Here is a 21,327-nt window from a genome sequence, read left to right as displayed (position 1 = left end):
AAAACACAAACTTGGGCGCGCGCCCACGCGAACACGTGCGCACACAGCATCTGCGAGCGAACAGATGACGTTGCCATTTGTTCGCGGAAGTGCCGTGTGTCGTGACCATGGAGGGGGTGAGACGGGAGGGGGAGGAGGAAGGGAAGGAGAGACTTGTTGGGGAAAGAAGAAATTGAGACCTACGAAACTAAACTTTCATTTTTATTATTGTTTTATTTTTGGGCGTCCGGTGAAGGGAACCGTCGACGCTCTGCCCGGGTGTATGATAGTTAGCTGAAGTTTGTGTAGCTGCAATTGAGGGGGGGTGGGGGGTTTGGAGGGGCAGACGAGGGAAAGAGAGGAAAAGAGCTGGTAAGTAGCTCGTAAAGTTGACTGACCGCACTTTTTTGGTGTTGTGGAATGAAGTGTACGTGCGGCTGTGTGTCAGTCTTCCCTATTGCTTCTATGAAAAGTTTAAATAACTTGTGGTGTATTTGTGGTTTTCGCGGGTCAACACAACTGCGTTTGTGTTCCAATACCTTTTTTTTATAACCGAAAGGGACGTGTGCAGTTAGTAAAATATTGTTATTTTCCAGACGTAATCCACACAGAAGAAACCTAAACATGTCTTTTTGTTGTTGTTTTTAAGGACTTCTGGAAAAGGACCCCTTAATCCAAAGTTGTTTTTTAAAAGAACAAATTATGGAATATTAAATAATGATATAATAATTAAATTAGCCGAATTTGGAATAAATGGGACACTTGTTCACCCCCCCCCCCCCCCCCAAAGGGCTGGAATTGTCAGTTGGATCACAACTGCAATTGAAAACGGGTTAAGAAAAAAGGAATATCCTTTGATTAATGGAAGTTTGAACCATTGATAAGTAGCAGAAAAAGCTCAAAGAGCTTTCAAATGCATGAAGCTGTTAATGTGCAACAAATATTTCACAGGAAAATGTTATTTTTTGCGCTGTCAGTGTAGCTGCTTGGTTATTCTGAAACTTGCCTCAGACTAATGTCTTCTTGGAATTTTTCTTTACCCCTCTAGGGCAGAAAAACGAGGACTATTAGATAAACTCCACCAGGACTTTGTTTAAAGACCCACTCACTTTTTGGTGATCTTAACATGTTCTTGTGGCATTTTTCTCTTGATGGATGACATGCATGAAGAAAATTTGGCTTAAAATCAAATTTCAGAGGATTTCTTCTTCAAATTGTTGTGAATCAGGAGCAGATGGAAAAAAAAAAGTCATTTGAATAGACCTGTAGCTGTGACATAGGGGCTAAAATTGACGGGCTAAAAGCTCCCAGCTCCGTGCCATTCTGATGACGACTACTTGATCCATATATGTCTTTGTTTTCCTCGTCTGAGCTGGCATGGCTCAAAAGGGTATGGCTGGATATCTCTGATTTTTTATTTATTTATTTTTCTTTCCATTTTTGTTGCACGGCTAATGCTCAGTTGAGATGGTGAGGGGCTGAAAGCTACTGGGAGACAGTGTAATCAGGAAGATGTTGGGAAGCAGGGGCGGGCTTACTCTGTGCCAACAGTCCCTACCACAACTGGGAGATGAATTTCTAAGGAGCTACTATGCCCTAAAAAACAACACAGATGTTTTGATGTTGGCCAATTGTGATTAAAAGATCACTGGGAACGCTTTTACAAACGCTTTTACAAACGCTTTTACAATCAAAAGATGATGGGAGTGGGACTGTAACGAGGCAAAACGCAATTGTATTAATTTGTATTCATTTTGTGACTCAACAATGACTCAGTCCTTTTTGCCTCTTTATTTGTACACGACTTTATGAGGCTGAAGCAAATAGGAACGTTTGAAATACAGGAAGACCTTCACTTTTATCTGCAAGATTTAATTTGCAGAATTTTACTCTAGTTCTGCAAGGTCTGGTCTAAAAACATTTGTGATTGCAATTTGATATCAATACAAAAAACATTTTTAATTTTGTGTTCAGAACAGTAAAAAAATATAACTGAAAACACATTGCATTAATTGAAGCATAATAATGAATATATTATAAAAATGCATAGTCTGTTACTGAATTTCAAAAGTTGGTTTCCCAATCTTTCCTTTAGATTTTAAACATTGGCAAAATGTCAGTGAGCACAAATCTGTACAAAACCCTTCCCTAAAGTTTGATTTCTGCTCCACAAGCCTTTTACAAGGCGTATCCGTGGAAACCGGTGAGCAAAACAAACCTCACGTGTGTTGAAACAGTGTTAAAGTTTACCGGGAGCCAGTGAAGGACTGACACTATTATGGAAAGCGACTGAAAGGGCTGTTGTGGATGATTGAGGCGACTGAAACCATCAGGTTCAGTGCTCTTATCAGGGTCAGCCACACCGCTCAGACCGGCAGTTCCTGACATGATATTAAATGCTGAAAGTTATCACCACTGATGAAATGCTGACAGGTAGAAGGTCCAATCAAAAGATACAAAAAAGAAGTTGGATTGGGACTCATGGTAGGAGCCAGGCACAGAGGCATCCAAACACCCATCCATACAAGGGCAAATGTGGTGCTGACAGAAAGACGGTCCAAAGCTCAAAGTGTCCGTCAAAGCTGGACATCATGATCGTGCTGTCACAATACTGGCAGAGTCTTTGCACTTGATTAAAATTTGATCTGTCCAATTCTGTTCAGAGCCTATCAGTGAGTGAAAAAATGCAGCTCTTGTTGATGGGTAAAAGTGACATTTGATTGTTGGAGCTTCACTTGTACGAGTGGTAAAACTCAACAAGACACACAACAAAAAAATGTCATAACTGGATGGAAATTGTACACAAAAACAAATGTGTGGAAAGTATTTTTTAAGCCTTTGTTCTTGATGGGACACTTTGTTTTTTGGTGACTCACTTAGTGCTTTCTTGTGTGCCTTAGTTATGTTTTCTTTTTCCTTTGTGTGTGTGCGTGCGTGTATGTAAAAATGCACGCACACGAAACATCATAGAAACAATATGTAGGAGGGTATGTTCTTTCTTGAGGTCGTAGCATGTGGTTGTCCGTCTCTACCTTTTGACACAATGGAACTGGGTCTTGGTAGAGTTTCCTTCTGCAGCTCTCCGCTGACTGCTTGTGCAATCTACATTCAGCACGTCAGTAGAGCCACAGCTAAGAAAAAATCTCATGGTTTTATAAAAATGAGGACACGAGCAACTGCTCCATCCTTTTTCAAAAGTAATTGTTAATTGTCGTTGGCTGTATTTTTACAATTAGTCTCCTTATCACTTATGGTTGCATGGTGCTTTTCCACACATTATTTGTAAAAATGTATCTGTAATTTTGTGTTTTTGCTTTCCTAGAAGTTTCCTCTTTTTTATATTTTTATAAGTTTTAAAATGTGTTGTTAATTGTGTTTCCTGGCCTTTTTCTTTCATTGAACACTTTTGTTACAGATACAGAAAAAATGTTAATCAATTAGGCTAAAATTTGTTGAAATTTGACACATCTGAAGAGTCTAGGCACAATGTCTTTTTTACACAACTTAGATTACCAACTATTACCAGAAGCTCATTACCAAACCATGGCCTTTTTGCTAGTGTTTTTGTAGTTTTTTTTTTTTTACTTTGAGTGTTGAACTAATAAAGTTCAAGAAAAATAAGCGGTTACAATAAGGGGGAAGTGGAAGTTGTACAGTAAGTGGAGCGAGACAGAGGGTAACAGGAAGGGAATGATGGAAAGATATAGTGAAGAGGGAGTGTTGGTATAGGAGGGTGGAGGGGGTAGATGGAGGGGTTGGCATAACCCAAAATATCCAGCTCACATGTTTGCTGTGTGTGTAGTGAGCTATGAAACCAAGGGATAGACATCCTGTTGACTGCCTGGCTAATCTAATGTTGACACCGATGCTAATTTTGGCAAATTTGATTCTCGTTTTTCTGCCTTTTTTGTTGTTTGTGTGTCCCTGTTCCCCTATGGATTTATTTGTTTCTTTACTTGTTTCATTTCCACTAGTTTCAGATACTCTTTTAATTGGCTAAAGTCCAAGTGAAAAGGTCAAAGTTTTAGTTTATTACTTAATCTTGGATCTTTTTTTCTTTTTGTTTTAGAGTAATTTAGATAGGTCAGATTATGCACACACAGATCCTCACATAATAACACAGGCTTGCAGCATTAAAGCCTTGTTTAACTTGTATTTCCATCTAATAAATACCAACTTTTTGCAGCTTCCACTGGCTTCTTCATCTTGCATTAAAACAAAACGCTTTCTTTGTGGCTTGGACTGAGCAAGTCTAGGCAGTCTTTTCCAACATAAGGTTGTTTTTAGTTGATTCCTTTCATTCCACAGGCTGTGTTTCAACATGCAAACAGGTTTACCAGTCAGCTCCATTGGCTTGGTTTGTCTCTGTTGCTTTCTGTTTCTTTGTATGTCAGTTTTATGTCAATATTACGTGTCTTGTGTTGTGGATGTCTTCTCCACAGCTGATTCAGAGATCAAAGCATGCTGGAGGTCAAGTGGGCGCCTTTGGAGCTTGCTGCAATCTGCTTGTTGTGTTTTGCTTGTGTGTCTGATGTGCACTTTGGTGTTTTTAGTATTACAGACTGACAGGGAGCCTGTGTGGGCCAATGGAATATATGGTAAGATATTCAAAAATACGAGGCAAAAGTAAAAAACAAACAAACACATGACATCACAGTGGCGCGAGAGTTGCTTCATTTTAGTGTCAACTAAATTTGAAATATGGAAAAAGTACTATAGAAGAGACGTGTGACATGACTAGAAGACTGTCTAAAATCATCAAACGTCTAAGAAATTAATAAAAGTTATTTTATTGGGACTTTTTGTACCTTAGTTACTGTACTTGTAGAACTTTCTGTCACATATACACATTAAGATGGCATGTGAATTAAGTTTTAAATACTTTTTGGGGTTATTCCATCTAAATTGAACACAAAGCTCCTGCAGAATCTTTATTTCAAATAGACAGTGAGGCACAGTATGTAAAGCACATTAAATGAACCCATACCAAAATTTAGCCCATTTATCCGTCCATCCATTTCCTGAACCCGCTCACTGTTCACCAGAACTTGTCCCACCCACTGTTGTGTAAAGGCGGAGTACACTTTTAATTGATGGGCCAAAACTTAGTCTGGTCAGATAAAATATTGGGTTAAAGAAAAATAATTTTTATGGTGCATACAACTTTGTAAGTGATTTAGTTAGATGAATAAAATGTTCAAGGTTTAAAGTAAATTCATTGACTTTATTTGAGAACTGGACTGAGCGATCCCTTGGGCTCCAAGAAGCCAAAATCCCATAGACTTCTATTTAGAAATAAACCATTATGACTCAGTCAAATTCTATTAGTCAGAAGAACCATTCTTGCTCTGATACCCTTTTTTAACATGTTCTTGCTAATCTTAATTGTATATTTTTCATTATATTTCTTCATTGCAAGTTATTCAAGTTATAAACTGGCCAACCAGATGCCTCAGTAACAGCATGCAGTTCTCGCTGGCCCCCACCTCGAACATTTGAAATGTTAGATTCTGAGGCCTCTTTCAGTGGAAGAAAGTTAGTGTGGACTTCCAACAAGCGTCCTGATTAGTGACAGTAGTTGCCATAGAAATGGAGACTGGGACCGACTTGGACCAATCACTGCCGAAAAATGGCGACTGAATTGGCTTCATTTGGTTGCCGTAAACCGTTTTCTGTGGGTTACGTCACACTCACTCAGTCCAGTTCTCTTGTACAGTTAATGGGTAAATTATCGAACTGCCATAGAACTCCCAGTTTCTGATGGTGAACATACTTTTAAGAAAACTAATATTTGTCTGCATTTTGGGACTAAAATAAACTTTAACGCCTAAATTTGTATCAAAAAAGGACAAAAAAAGAACTTTGCTTCTATCTCATCACATGCATTAGTTACTGTGCTAAAATAATTATTAGATTTGAAAAACATCTTCGACAAATAATTCTAGAATTCATTAATTTTAAATGAAATGATCCTGGATCATTAGTTAAACTAGTCAGAGATTTTCTGCAAATGTTAAAAGTATTCAGAGGTGATTTTTTTTTTTTGTTTATCTAAAAGGTTTTTCTAAACAACATAAGAAATATAAAACAGGATAATTTTATACTAACTTTGAGGCACAATTCTGTTTCTAAAATAAATTTTGAAAAAGAAAAAACTTGTTGTGAAAGACCTTTTTACACATATTCCCTACTGCAGCAGTGTAACAGATAAAAGTAAAGCTTGTTCTTGAGTTACCTTATTTAAGTAAAACTAGAGTCTGAAGTCAGCATGTAGTCATGCATGAGTAATTACTCTGCCATGTATATGCACAAGGAAATTTATTGCAGTTTTCCTCAGACTGTACTCGGACGTCAGTTTATTAGTCTTACCCCAAAAAAAGCACATGCAGTTTACAGCAGTCCAGCAATAAATCCTGCCTTCACCCTTGCAGCTTTAATAGGTCTTTTGATAAAGTTGCTTTAATGAGCCACGAATTGAACTTTACGGTTAAGTTTTTTTCAGGGCTGCAGGTTTGGACCTTTTGGGACTGGGTTGCATAATGTTCAGAAAAATGAAAATCATATCCTTCAAGAGAGGAGATGCTTCAATTATTTACGCAGTTATTATGCAAGACTGGATTCATTATAACTGTGTCTACCTTATAAAAAGTTGCAATAGTCTCTTCTCTAGTCCTTTTCTGTAAATCTCAAAACGGGTACACAAATTTTGGGGGAATTTTGAAGGTATTGTGTGTCAACTCTAAGCCACTGTGGTTCAGGCTGGTGGAGGGTGCTGTTTTTCACTGTTAATCATTAGTAGTAAATACTGCAAGCACGGTGATGGAAGGGGGCACTTGGCAGGGGTGTGGTGCTTAAATTTAAGCTAGAAGCACTTTTTTTTGTTGTTTTGGTGTGAATTGAGGACTTATTGCTGTTCCCCTCTGCTTAGTTCTTGCAGCACTCTATGCCTGGTTTCCTCTCTTTTCTGCAACACTGACTTCTCATCAGATCCGCTTGACTGTCACAGGCAATTTCTGGTCTCTCTGCTTTCTATATTTTAGTGTCCTAGTCATGTGAGTGTTTCTCATATTCATTGTGCAGATGTAACTCATGCTTTTTTTTTTTTTTTAAGTTTATCTGGCTCCATCAAGGTTATACAGAGTGACCTCCTGTCACACAGAATTGCTGGCTAAAGGGCTGTGGGGTTTGAAGGAGGGAAGGGAGGGGGGTCTCTTTGTCCCAGTCTTTGAAATCTGTTTCTCAAGTTACCAAACACGAAGGCAGGACTCTTGAATGGCCAACATAAACAGCCCAGTTTTTCCACGCATGCACTGCTGTGCACGTGGAGACACACACTCACCCTCTTCCTTCCTTCCCCATCTCCCCCCCTTGAGCATTAGAGTGCATTAATGTGCATGAGGGCAGTATGTAGCTGTGCATGCATATGTGCACTTCAAAATGACTCTGGCTGCAGAGAAGGGGGGGGGCAGGAAGGAAGTAGAATGGAAAAGAAGAAGGTGGAGGGGAGGGGGGCATGCAGCACTGCACGGTAGAGTAAGAGAGAACGAGAAAATGGGAGGCAGCATCACCCACCCAGACAGGAGGAGGGGAGGGTAGACAGCATGCTCGTCCCCTCAAACAGACAGAGGTGGAAGGAAAGCGGGCATGAGAGGCAGACACGAGGGGAGAAGAGAAGTACAATGAAGGAGTGCTATTGTCCATCCTGACAGCACTGCCATTTCACCATCCGCTGAGAGACGGGAAGGGTGACAAAGGAGGGGGACGAAAGAGGAGGCAGCCAAACGGAGGAGAGAGGATAGATGGAGAGGAGCGGCAGGAGCCGGCAGTGACTTTGTGAATTAACCGAGCGGAAGAGCGGATCAGAGAGGAAGCGCGATTTTTCTGGGAGTGGATGAGGAGAAAGCCAGAGAAAGAGGAAGGAGAGGACGAAGGATCCGACTTTCTGTGGCTGTTCAAACATCACTGGGGCTCTTCTTATTGGAACATGAAAACCAGCTTTTCATGAATGGTTTATTATTAATAATAATAATAAAAAACAACTATAGAAGCTTTGATATTTAGTGAGAAAAATGAAGAACACAGAAGCAAATGTGTTGCTCACTTGATACAAAACATTTTTTAAAGGACTTTTTGTAAATATAGACTCTCTTTTCGACTTCTAATTTTTATATTTTCTATAATTGTAGATCTGCAGGATGTTATACAATCATTTCTTTTAGAAGTTTCTCAGAAGATTCAGCTTTTTATGCAAGTTTTTGTAACAGTTGTCTTTTAAATACTAAGGTGTGGTGTTCCTTGTTAATTGAAAAAGGTTTTTTTTATTATTGTTTGATATGATTTGTGATTGACTAGCTGTTAGAGTCCGTACATGCATCCAATGTGGGATGTCAACACTGATTAGGTGTGATGGGTGGCTCCAAAGCAGTCAAACTTTGATCTTAATCGTATTCTTCTTCTAAAAGCCTGTGATTTTTTTTGTTTGTTTGTTTTATCCTGCCGTTCTGTGGAAAAAAATCCAAAAGGCTCATCTATTTTTCAGTTTGATTCCACAAAGCAGTTATCCCAGAAAATTCCTGCTGTTGTCGGGACTTTACGGCATACATGCTCGGCGGGCTTTTCTTTTAATGTCTGTTGCCATAGCAACGGGAAGCAGCTGCAGACAGAACTAGATGTAAAGTTCCTCTTTTCCTTTTTTTCAAAATTCATTTTAAAAACTGGTGCTGTTTCATTGCTGTTGCATAGATCATCATAGATGTAACATCTTAGAAAGAATTAGCCTGTGCTTTTGTATGATTTGTGGGTTTTGTGTTAGGGGTCATAGTTGTTAACTCTAACTTTGTCTGTGTGAAAGTTTGTTATCCAATGTTTTTTTTTCAGTTCATCTGTCCTCAATGTGCTACTATCAGGCATGACTGTGTGAATTAGATGATCACTCTGACTTCACTTGTACATATCCGTGGGTGCTGCTGTTTGACCCTGAGGCCTATGATCATCAGTCATCAGCAGTGCTGCATCTATGACAGTCTGTTCATTACAGCGCTCATCTGTTGGTGACTCAGGATTTCTCTTCATGTAGAGGGCCGTCTCCTCTGCAGTCACCTGACCTTCACTGTGTTTTGTGCACCAACATCCTAGAGCTAGGGTTGACTCGACTCTATTAGTTCTCTCAGAAGGAACAACTGGTGTTCCTAGTCTGCTGTTAACACGTGTTGGATGTGTTGCCTATGGAACGTTCTAAGCCTCTTTGGACTTAATTTTGGTTCTATTAAGTGTGTGACAGACTGTTAATTTATTCTGCATGCTTTTTATCTGAAGACTTTGTGTCTTTTCCAGCCATACTACTTTATAGCTTTCTGGAGATCATCCAGGCCTGTCTGGCAGTGGATGAGTATATCTGGATCCTCCTTGGTGCTTTTTGTCCAAGACCAGATGGATGGCTAGCTAGAACTGCTAGACAATCCCTCTGTGGTGCTAGACTGGTGTAGGCGACTGTTCCTTTTGCCATTCATCCAGCACCCACTACAATCTTGACCGTTATACTTTTGGCTTAGTTGCATTCTCAAATGTTATAATAAGCCATTCCTTTTGGTATTATTAAAAGGTTGGTGCCAGATGTGCAGCCTTGTGTAAGTTATTCATCTTTTGCAAGTCTAAAGGTCAATGTTCTGTAAATATGACTAGTGCCTCAGCAGCACTAAGGTTTAGGCAGGACAGCTTGCTGCAGGGCTAAAAGTGTACATTTGCCTCCCACTGAGGTCAAGTTGTTACAGACTGTTTCATTTGTGGGATGTTTGTTGTGAGCGACTGCTAATGTAAGAGTATTTGCCTTCTAGGTTGGTCTATGCAGAAAGATGCAGTGTTTTAAGGTGTCTGTTGGACAGAGCTGAGATCTGACTATTCCTTGCGTTGGGAAGGGAGCTGTCCTGGAATATAGCCTTTGGCTTTTTTATATCATACACTTTGTGGCAGTGTCAACATTCTTCTCTCAGGTAAACAACTATAATCTGGGCTTTTTATTGAATTGAACTACGAAACAATCAGATGACAGCAGCTGGCACTGGGTTAACAACAAAGGTCAGTTCTATTTGAGCTTCTTTCGAACCCAGATGAGTGAGTTCATCTTCAGCACTGATGAGCTCTCACTTTGCTGAAGCTGGATTATGAGATCAAACCTGACAAATCAGGTTTCATTACCATCACAACGAGCCCACCAGTAGTGTTCATCAGCCAATGACCCACATTCTCCCGTGTTACATCACCACCTTGGTGCTGCAGTGTCTGTCACTGTACCAGTCAGACAACATCTCCCAGGAGGCCTACCAAGATTCAATGGTGCTCAAGGAATAAACAGAAAAAAAAGAACAACAAAAAAAAAAAAGTGAAACTTGGTGGTCATTTTTAGGGAACACACTTAAACAAAAGCAGGCTCTTTTGTTTTTAGCCATATCAGGTACCTCTGTCAGGAACCGGCTCCGCTCTGCGAGTCCAGTCTTAAAAACAAACTTTTGTTTGGTTTTTCTTTGTTTTTCTATGGGTGTCTGTAATGACCATGTCTAGCCTCTAGCCATCCCAAAACCTTAAGTTCAAAAGGCATTCAGACGGGACTCACTTGTATTTTTTGAGTGAGGTTCTGTTAAACGGGACAGCCTGGAGAACGGGCGAGCCATCGAGGGAGGGGGAGAGGGGGCGCGAGAGATCATTTGGAAAAGAAGAGAGGAAGTGGTGGCGCAAGAGAGGGCGGAGGCGCTGGAGAGACAGAGGCTGGCAGAGTACATTGTGTGGAGGAGGAGAGAGGACTTCCAGGACAAGAAAGGAGACGGAGAGAAGGGGGGAAAGAGCACCGAAAAAGGAAAAGAGGCTTCACCAGAGGTCATCTGGAAGAGGAGAGAAGACGAAGAAGGAGACGCAGGAAGGGAGAGGGCCAAAGCCATTCAGAGAGGACATGAAATCATTTGGAGGAAGAGGGAGAGAGAGTAAAACAGGACCCGATGACACATTTGAGGGTGTCATGTTCATGAAAAGTAGCTGCTGAAGAAGCTGTTGCTACTGCTGACACAAAACTCTGACGCTAGTTGAGAGCAGGAACCCTCCTCTCTTCTCCGGCAGGTACCTGCTGTATTATTGACCAGTTAAAGTTTTGGATGATGTCTGCACAGCCCTTCTTCTAATCCCTGTTTTGGCTCCTAATGGGATTTTTAAGCATTTTTTATGGGCCTCTGTCAAGCAGGATACGACTGCCAAGCGGAGCTGCATTACACATGTGCATGTCATCATTGCGGACTGGCAAGGTTTCCAGCACCTCGTGCATGTAGTCATATCGCATTCAAGTGCACAGCTTTGGTTCCGGAAAAACAGGCATTCCGAGTGACAGGAACTTGTGGGGACTCTCTAATGACAGCTTTAAAACTGGCTCTCACTCAGGGATGGTTATGTTGGAAGGAAATACTCACTGATTGTTTTACATCATGGGAGAACACCGAGAAAGAACTGTGGAGCTGAGAGTTCGTCTTCATTAGTCCTGGGAAATCAAACAAATCACAAAAGGATTGAACCAACATGAGCTGTACAAGTCTTGAATGAGACGTTTTCTTTTTGTCTGATTATCTGGGACATCCCACTTCTCTGGACCTCTTCTCATTCTGCATTCACTGTGGACAGAGTTGTAGTTGAAGCAGTTTGGTTTGGCTGCCTCACAATGACTGTAGGACGGACAATCAGATGCAGCAACATGGATGCAGCTCAAATCATGAGCAAGACGTGCAAATGGGTTTGTCTTTTCAGAGAAAAACTTTAGTTTGACAGACACTTTGATCCACTACAGCCTTGGCATCAAAAACTCTCTCTGCAGGATCAATATGGAGCTTGTGCCCAAAACTAAATACACCCACTTTCGGAGTGAGTCGCTGAGTTCAAACGATGACACCAACTCCAATCCATCGTCGTTCCCTCCTTCCAGTCCTGCCACCCCTTTGACCCCCTCCCCTGGTATACCTTCTTCTCTTTCCTCCTCGTCTCTCACTCCTATTTTGCCCCCCACCTCTCCCCGTCCGGCAGAAAACAGTCCCACCACCCTCTGCTCCTTCTTCCCAAGGATGAGTTCCCTTCGTCTGGGTGTCACTGCTACTCTTCTTCCAGGACTCAAGGCCTCAAGCAGGTCACAGCCATCTCAGCTGGCTGTGGAGTCCTCTGGGGACGATAGGAGCAACTCTAGCTCCTCCCCTCCTCTTCACCAACCTGCTCCCCTCCTAACCGCCCCCTCTCCCCCTCCCCGACCTCCTCTGCAGGACATGAACCGGCTTGGAGGGGCGTCCAGGAGGGCACGGGTGGAAGGTGGGCAGCTGGGAGGAGACGAATGGACACGGCATGGCTCCTTCGTCAACAAGCCTACCCGTGGCTGGCTCCACTCTGACAGTGTGGTCAGCACCACTGGTGTTTCTTACACTGTAACAGTAAGTACACTCTCATCAACCTCTGTCTTATGCTATGTACACACTGGGAATGTGATGCACATTCAAGAATGCGCTAAACAGGCATACTTGAATGTGCTTTTGGCATATGGAGTTCACACTGGACTGTCGCAACCCGATACTCGCGCATGTACTTGCAGTTAGAAGAAGCTTGGTGCAAAAAGGTCCCAGCAGTGCAAATCTCGCAAATCTTTGGGTTAACAACTCTATTCCCACATGTGAAAGACTTGGTATCACATAATTCCGACCCGGCACAAACGGGTCATTATTAATTTTTCCTTCATGATACATTTTCAAACGGTTGGCCTCTGAAAATTGAAAATGATGTTACCCACACACCACTACCAAATCCGAGTCCTCAAAGTTCAATTGGTTTAACTTTCATTTAATGAACGTGGAGCCCGAAAACGGACTTAAAAACTGAATAGCTATGCGTGAACATGAAAGTTTTTTTAAGCCTTAAATGAGAATATACGCACATTTAAATGGATTGAAAGGGGCAGCTTGAACGCGTGTTTCCGAGCCCGATTTGAACGTACAGACAGACACTGTCCCTCTTTCCAATCTGGAGTGTAGAGGAAAATAACTTTTTCTGTCTTGCGTGCCGGAAATGTCTAATGTGAACGAGTTGCTTTCCTGTTTCCTGAGCAGTACATGGGTTGTGTAGAGGTGCTACAGTCAATGCGGGCGCTGGACTTCAACACCAGAACACAAGTCACCAGGTGAGACTTTTCACTGGCCTCTGCTGGCTTTCGTCTTTATTTATCACAGGTCATGAGGGGATAACGTGTCTCAAGGTGTTGGGTCTGTAAATTCACTATTATATTAGTCATGTTCTCTATTCTGCTTCCTCTCCATTTACCTACTTTTTTTGTGCTATTTTTTCACTGGTCATATATGGGTGTGTTTTTTTTATACAGCCCTTCTGTTTTCTTTAGAACTTAAATTAGAAAGTGCTGCAGTCCCAGTGGTTTCCTTTTGGTTTCTGCAGAAATGTTTGTGTCTGTGGCAAAGAGGAGTAAAAACAGCACAGACTGGGAGTTCTAAACCCCAGCTGCCAGCTCTCGTTTTATGTACACAAATGTGTGAGCAGGAAGGTGTTGAGAAATATTGCATAATTCCCTAATAGTTGTGTTTTTCTTGTTTCAGGGAAGCTATCGCTGTGGTGTGTGAGGCAGTACCCGGAGCCAAAGGCGCCCGCCGAAGAAAGGTTCATACTACACACATCAACACAACCCTACAGGCCATTATTTATTTATAACGCAGAAGTGGACAGCAGTGGAAATTGGTTTTTTTTCTGGCTAAGACCTCGATTTACCTCGATTGTCTATTTTATGGTCAGTTGGCCAGTCAGTCACATGCTATCTCGTAAACACACACACACACATTTTTGCATTTGGGCAGCCAGCCCAAAACTAAAAATGATTTCCAATCCTAAAGCAAACAATACGCTGACTGTCCAAACCAATGCTTGTTTTCCATGGAACTGTACCAATGGCTTCCCTGGAATTCTTTTTGTTTTTGCGTAAGCGCACAAAGAGCTTGATTTAAGATAATTGTGCACTTGTGTGGTGAGTGAGCCACTTGCAGGTAATTACCAATCACTATAGGTCTCTTTTCTCCCTCTCCCGTGCCACAGGGGAGGCTTGTGGGGAGCCAGTGTCCGGCTTAAGAAGCACTATGGATTAGCAAACGCAGCCTCCAAACGCTGTGTCTGTAAAACTAAAAGCATCCACCCAAACAGTCTATAAAGCTGTTCGGTCTGCTTGCAAAACTGGGTTTGACCAGTGAATTACTGGCAGTCTACTATTCCAGACAAAAAAATGCTAAAATATGATGACTGCAATAGATAAAACTAGTCACTTCTGCCTTTTTTTTAGGTTACTGTGGCTAAGCATGAGCTGCTTTTCTCAGCATTTTCCAAATATTCTGGAGCAAATTTGGATGAAAGCTGTGAGAACAGGAGGTGGATTGGAGTTGATGAGTTGGCACAATTGTTTTGGCCTGGCCCATGTGATATTCATTGTCAAGCCTAAATTATGTGATCTGGCCTCCCTCACAGGCGTCATTGGCTTTAGAGACCAGATCATTCTTTGGAGTTGCAGTAACCGTCTCACTCCCACACTCAAAAGCATTTACTCATTTATTTCCACAGATATGTATCCAGCTCTCATTCACTCTTATTAATGTTAGTTTCACCAAATAAAATCAGCTTGTGATTTAGTAAAGTTCTTTCTTGCTTTGTGTTGCTCTTCTTCACAGCCTTCCTCTCGGTGTCTCACATCAATTCTGGGAAAGAGTAACTTGCAGTTTGCAGGCATGCCAATCAGCCTCACCATCTCAACCAGCAGCCTAAACCTGCTAGCTTCTGACTGCAAACAGGTTAGACTGCTATCACATTTTCTGGCTCTCTCAAAGTGTTATGCTGACTATTGATTAGCAAGCTCAAGATATTCCTGCTTATCAGTGTGCTTGCGTAACAACCTGTGACGTACACAACCTGTCAATTGTAAGATGTAGTTGTAATGGCGATGATGTTTGAGGAGCCTGGGGGAAAAACAGTTCTGTAATGTAGACATATTTCGAAGAAGCAAGTGTTTTCTGATGCTTTTGCCATTTTCCTGTAAAGGTTTTAAGTTCAGTAATGCAATAGTTATTTTTTCCTAGATGACAAGGATTCTGCGGCAGATGTCTATTTTTCTCTTTAAACTCCTGTCAGTTGTGTTTGTTTTTCGATAAAAAAAATATGTTGAGTGGATTGCTGAGTCTTTTTTTGTGTGTTTTGAAAATATGTATAACTTTTGCAACACTTTTTTTAAGCACTGCTTTCACTCATGAAAGCAAACAGCTCAGAAATGGGAGAAGGCTGACCTGAATGAACGTTTAGTTTCTGGGATAGTCCCGATTACAGGGTTGGCAGTTTCTGGAACATTTACAGATACATTTAGAGCCTCTCCACTTTGTTTAGCTCATTTACTCTGGATGCTGCACAAATCCTTCCTAACATTGTCTTGGTTCTTGCCTTACCACTGGGCAGGATGTGATGCGCCTCTCAGACCTCTAATGAGTTAATAGCCACTGAGCGATGTCTATCTTTGGGGAGATTGGTATACAGCAGTGCAGTGCTTTCACATTAACACATAGCACTAAGGAGCATGTCGTTTAGCACATCATATACCCATTCACCAAAAAGAAAAAACTTGGGTGCATGCATTGTGTATGTGAAGCATTAGCAAGTGTTGTTGCTGTTATTGATCCATTGAGGGTGGTTGTTCCAGACGGTTAGAAAGGTGCTCCATCCCTTCTTCATTTTTTATCTTTGTTGCAGATGTTCGATTGAGGAAAAGGGGCTATTATTTTTATATAACCAGTACATATTTCTTTTTTCCATAAACACGCTTTGATTTCACTTCCTACATACTTCATCTTCCCCGTGTGCTCTCCTTCCCCTTCTCTCCTTCCATCCACTCTTCTTTGTCTCCACAGATTATTGCCAATCATCACATGCAGTCCATATCCTTTGCCTCTGGAGGAGACCCAGTGAGTCACCCAGCCCTCTCTTTCAGCTCAAGTCGCACTCTGGGCTTTTTCCATCTTTCATCACCGTGCATGTCCTTCCTTCCTGTCTTAAGTCATTGTCTAATCCTATGAATACCACTTAATTCACTGCTGCCTCAGTGGCTCGCAGCCCCCGTCCGCATTACTTCCTGTTATCTCTTTTCCAGCTCATAGTATGTCTCTAACTTCTGTTGCGACTTAAAGATGGCAGCTTTTGCTTGATCTATTTCCTTGTCTTCTTCTCAGCCTTTCAGTCTCAAAGCTACCCTTCACTTTCTTTCCTCTTATTGATTTCCCTCCCCCATCCCTTTCCTCTCCTCCCCTAACTATCTTCCCCTGTCTCCCTTAGGATACAGCAGAGTACGTAGCATATGTGGCCAAAGACCCAGTCAACCATAGAGGTGAGCAGAAACGACACAATAAAACCATCTTAGAGGTTACATCCTACGGAAGAGTCTGAAAACGGAACTTGGGTTCCTCTATGAAGAGATTTAATCATGATTCTGTGGCCCATAAATCAGCCGTTTCCTGTGTTCTCTCTTTTTGCATGGTGATAAAGAGCTGCAGACTATTTTCCTGGCAACTTCAGAAAAATATTATCAGCAGCCAATTTTTTTGTAAAGAATGAAATAATTTACCAACATTTAGAAAAAGGACAAAATTAGTGTTCATTTTCTCACACAACTATGTAAGGGGAGCATTTAAGGCCTTTCTAAATGATGCTCATCAAGCGCTGCTTTAATGTATAGAAGAGCAAGTGAAGAAAACCCTTTTTGCTAATGTAGCTTTCTCTGAGGCACTTGATCAAAATTCACAAGCCATCTTTACGTCTCTCTGCACTGTCTCTGTTTCAACTTATTTTCCGTTTGAGCTCTGGATTCCTTTCAAGGATGCACAGCTACAGCCTCCTAATCTGTTCTTCCTCTCTCCTCTGTTTGCAGCATGTCACATCCTGGAGTGCACAGAGGGTTTAGCTCAAGAAGTCATCAGCACCATCGGCCAGGCATTTGAACTGCGTTTCAAACAATACCTTAAAACCCCCCCTAAACTGGTCACCCCCCATGACAGGTACGTTCGAACAAAAACCTTAAACTATATGTTTTAAACTACTCTTTTTGCTCATCTGTTTTTTTTTAAATCTCCTGTCAGAATGGCTCCGTTTGACGGCTCTGCATGGGATGAAGAGGATGATGAGATTGCCCCGCCTCCTGAAGTTCCTTACTACAATAATTTCCCTGGGAAACAGCCTCCTCCTGGTGGAATTATTGACATGAGGACCCGCTCCGGAGCCACACTGGTGAGAAGACATCCGCTTATGCACACAACTCAGCACATTCGAATCCAGAGAGGCCTGCAGCACAGAGACGACAAACCAGGAAGAAAAATCCAAATATGTCATTTACACATATAGGTGTTTTTTTATGGTCTGAAGTATGAACACCCACAATCTGCAATGATTCAGCACTGCCCTACTTGTATCTCGGTGAAAAACTGTTGTATCCACGATGTGTGCTCAAATCAGTAAGATTTAGACCTTTTAACATCTTCACATTCACTAGTATTCTATTTTGAAGTTCATCCTTCAGAATCAGACTGCAGTTGAAAAAGTGTCTGACTTATGAGCAAAACTGATGTTATCTGTGAAACATTTCCTGAATTGGTTGCACAACTGGTGCTGACAGCATGCTGGAACTTCTTATTCAGATAAAGGTTTGTCTCCCCAAAGACAAATTATGAAGTCATTATATTTATTTGACTTTGGCTTCAGCTTCAGCTGGACTTTAATGCAGTTTTAGTAGGAATGTGTGAAATCTCTCAAATGCTACCATGTTCTTTGGTGTTTTTATTGTGCAAATGTGTACTTTATTTGAAGATGATTACATGATGCAAGAGCTCATATCATTTGGTGGAATACGTTTGTTTGTAGCTCTATGGACAGCAGGGCCAGAATGACATTCACAAGCAGCCGCTGCCCCCGTTACCAGGTGAGCTCGTGTTTCCTTTGTCTGACTGCAGTCATTTCTATTATACTTTAACATCCCCCTCTGTTTAATCCATTTATTTCAGTCCCATCTAACAGTTTTGATAGTGCCACAGCTTAAAGATGTGTTTTTCTGCTCCATTTTTTTCTTTCTTTCTCAGCTCCACCATGTTGCTGCTTCTTTGAAATGAAAACTTAAGATAAGGTCACTCGTGTCAGCTTCTGTCTCTCTCTTTTTTATTTTTTATTTTTTAGTGGGTGCTAAAGAAGGAACTCGAGAGCTGTTTGATGACCCTTCATATGTCAATGTGGATAAACCTCGTCCTCCGCTTGCTGCAAATGGAAATGCTAACAGAGACGCCTTCGACATGAGTGAGTGTCTCCCATGTTAATATGTTATTTATTAACCTGATAAATCTAGAACAAAAGGAGGCCTTTATGTAAAACATTTAAACCCAGATGAGTGGTTTTCTGGGAAACTCGACGGGAAAGTTCATCAGTGGCTTGATTTCTTCTAAATGGGAGTCAATGCGAAGGAAAATGACTGGCAATTATGATATTCTATTTTACAATATGGAAAGAATTGGGGTTAATAGATATCTTTAGAGATGAGCAAAGTGGTTTGTACTTTACACTGAAGTGGCCAGCTTTCTCCTGAGGAAAGAAAATAAGGAAAGAAGACTTTTTAGACAAACATTGTAATAGTTTTATTTTATCCTGTCAACATGGTTGACAGGATAAAATAAAACTCAGTTTTATAGTAAGTTTATTGCTTATAAGAAAAGAAAAAAAAAATTACTTGAGCCAAACTAAGGATGTTTTTTTATTCATTTGTTTGTTTAACAGTTTTAATTGACTACATCATTGTTCAATTGCTTTTTATTTTTATTCTATTGTTGTTTGTTTTTACCTGTGAATCTCTTTGGTGAGCCTGGGCTTTTGTACAGTGCCTTATTAATCATTTTTGATTAATTATAATTAATAACTTAACACAGAAAACCCTTTTTAGGATCATTTTCCTGACATTTTCATTTGTATAATTGAAGAACCGCTTGATGATGCCCTCGGGGTCTCTGGGACATCGGCGCCCCCTATGGTGCAGCAGCTGCAGAATGAAATCTGGTTCCATGGCAGTTTAACTCGCAGGGAGGCAGAGAGACTTCTGACCAGAGATGGTGATTTCCTGGTGCGGGAATCCGGTACCACGCCTGGACAATATGTTCTTACCGGGCAGCAGGGGGGTCAACCCAAACACCTGCTGCTGGTGGATCCAGAAGGAGTGGTGAGTCATGGTGGGAGTGCAACAGAAAAAGTCAAACAGGGGGGAGAGGCAATACTTTCCATAAAAATGGATGCAAACACATTAAGTGTATTGTTTTTTCTTTTTCCTATAGGTGCGCACAAAAGATCACCGGTTTGGAAGTGTCAGCCACCTGATCAGTTACCACTTGGACAACAGACTTCCCATCGTGTCGGCTGGGAGTGAGGTCTATCTGCAGCAGCCAGTGGAACGCAGAGCCTGAAACCACACACCAATGAAATACTCACTCCAACAGAAGATCCTAACAAACACACGTTTTCAGCAACATCTATTGAATGAACGCAGAATAAGTCTAAATGAACACACAAGCAGCACAGACAACCAAAAATAAAGAAAGAACATCATCACTCCTGTAACATTTTTCTGCCAAACTGTGACCTGCAATCTCTCAACAATATCAGGTGCCGTCCTCCAGCACGGAGAAGCACTGCTGCAATTTCTCTGCTTACTGTGAAACAGGAAACAAATGCAATCTAATTTTAAAGAACAATGTTGACTCTCCATCATGAATACCCACTAATGTAGTTGAACTGCAGAGGATCACGGATGGATGCAGAGTGAGACACTTTGAAAAGAGGCAAACCCTTCTGCCCTCAGACTGTTGCTGGAGCATTTAAGACAAAAACAAACTGGATTCTGAAACTTTTTCTGCACCCGACTAAACCTCTTCCTCCAAGTGTCGCAAGAGGACTTCGGCAACTCTGACCTTAAGACAAGTCTAGCAGATGAATATGCAGACAAAAGTGTCCCTCCTATCTTATCAGGAAAGTCCCTCCTCCTCGAGCTACTTCTCTTTTAAGGTCTTTTGAACTGCTGGAGGAAAACCTGAGCCCAAAACTGGGACTGCTATGCTAAAGACCATCCTTTGTGTTCTTTTTTTTATATATATATATATATATATATATATATATATATATATATATATATATATATATATATATATATATATATATATATCTGTTCTCATCACTCACTGGACGTTTGTATGCAGGAGGATCAAAAGAGCTGCATCCTTCTAATCCCTTTGCACACACACACCTTTGGACCACACACTCCAAACCATGTGTCATGTCAAAGATCATTAACTTGGTTGGTAACTACAGAAAAGGAAGCCATGATATTTACCACCACTTGTTTATCATACCAACGTCAAAATGAGCCTGTTTTAGTGAAACTGGAAAAAAACAGGTGCCTGATTCTAATATCAAAAAGATCTGAAAGTACTCTTGATGTCAGCAACAATTCCAAAAAACAAATCCAGTTTTTTTAAAAAGCATAGACTGGATCCTTTCGGCCGCTTTCTGTTCTGTAATACTTTTGTATGCATTTGCATTGACAATCTATGGGTTAAATCTTTAGACGAATCATTTAAAGAAAAAACCTTTAAAATGATGGCCAATGGGAAATTGTCACCAGTCTCTAAGCAATGAATTCTTCTGCAGAAAAATAAAAATGCAAAGTTTGTTCTTGTAATGAGTTATGTTACTTTTGTGTATTTTGGGGAACTTTTAAAAGAAAAGAAAAAGTTGCTCTACATGACTAAAGATGATACTTTACAGCACTGTTAGTTGATGAAACGTCCAGCAAAATGTTCCTTCTTGGTGTGCTTTTTTTCAAAGAAAAACCAGGATCTGTTGGGAGAATTTGACACTCCGATCTCTTCTGTCCTTGCAATTGGTGTTCTTTTTTATTATTATCTTTTTAATCGTGCCTTGTTTCTTCAATGCAGTCATGTCACGTCAATGCAGTCACCTTATGTACTTAATATGAACGAAGTAGACTTGTTTAGTAAGGATTACACTCCTGACAAATAAATGTCTCCAGTGATGGCAATCTCCTGGGACGCACTTTCCTGCATTGAGTTTTAAGTCACAGATACTTGATGTCACTGGTGGGGAGGGCAATTTCCTGATCACCTGTAAATACTGTTCATTTTTGACTGCTTGGCTTTGGACTGTGCGATTGTTTCCATTGTTGTGTAAAACTAGACAGCATTAAAATAGCTCACATCAAGGACGATT

General features: G+C 41.0%; 1 protein-coding gene across 4 annotated transcripts; it reads left to right on the top strand.

Annotated features, from left to right (window-relative positions):
- The first annotated feature begins 123 nt into the window (after positions 1 to 123).
- On the top strand, positions 124 to 19,652 carry shc1 (SHC adaptor protein 1). Of its 4 annotated transcripts, XM_004078145.4 has the most exons (14): positions 128 to 351; positions 4,533 to 4,577; positions 12,264 to 12,428; positions 13,098 to 13,168; positions 13,596 to 13,656; positions 14,709 to 14,828; positions 15,933 to 15,986; positions 16,354 to 16,405; positions 16,946 to 17,072; positions 17,154 to 17,301; positions 17,932 to 17,989; positions 18,241 to 18,357; positions 19,032 to 19,267; positions 19,380 to 19,652. In XM_004078145.4, exons 2-14 carry the CDS (start codon positions 4,566 to 4,568, stop codon positions 19,506 to 19,508), a joined length of 1,350 nt encoding a protein of 449 aa, XP_004078193.2. In that variant the 5' UTR covers positions 128 to 351; positions 4,533 to 4,565; the 3' UTR covers positions 19,509 to 19,652. The 4 variants fall into 4 exon arrangements, with proteins under 4 accessions (XP_020565879.1, XP_004078193.2, XP_020565878.1 ...); XM_020710220.2 differs by lacking the exon at positions 4,533 to 4,577 and having other exon boundaries at positions 124 to 351; XM_020710218.2 differs by lacking the exons at positions 128 to 351; positions 4,533 to 4,577 and having other exon boundaries at positions 7,517 to 12,428.
- Positions 19,653 to 21,327: the final 1,675 nt, after the last annotated feature.

The sequence above is a fragment of the Oryzias latipes genome, chromosome 16 (assembly GCF_002234675.1).
Source record: "Oryzias latipes chromosome 16, ASM223467v1".
Taxonomy (NCBI): domain Eukaryota; kingdom Metazoa; phylum Chordata; class Actinopteri; order Beloniformes; family Adrianichthyidae; genus Oryzias; species Oryzias latipes.
This window is presented reverse-complemented; position numbering and strand designations above follow the sequence as displayed.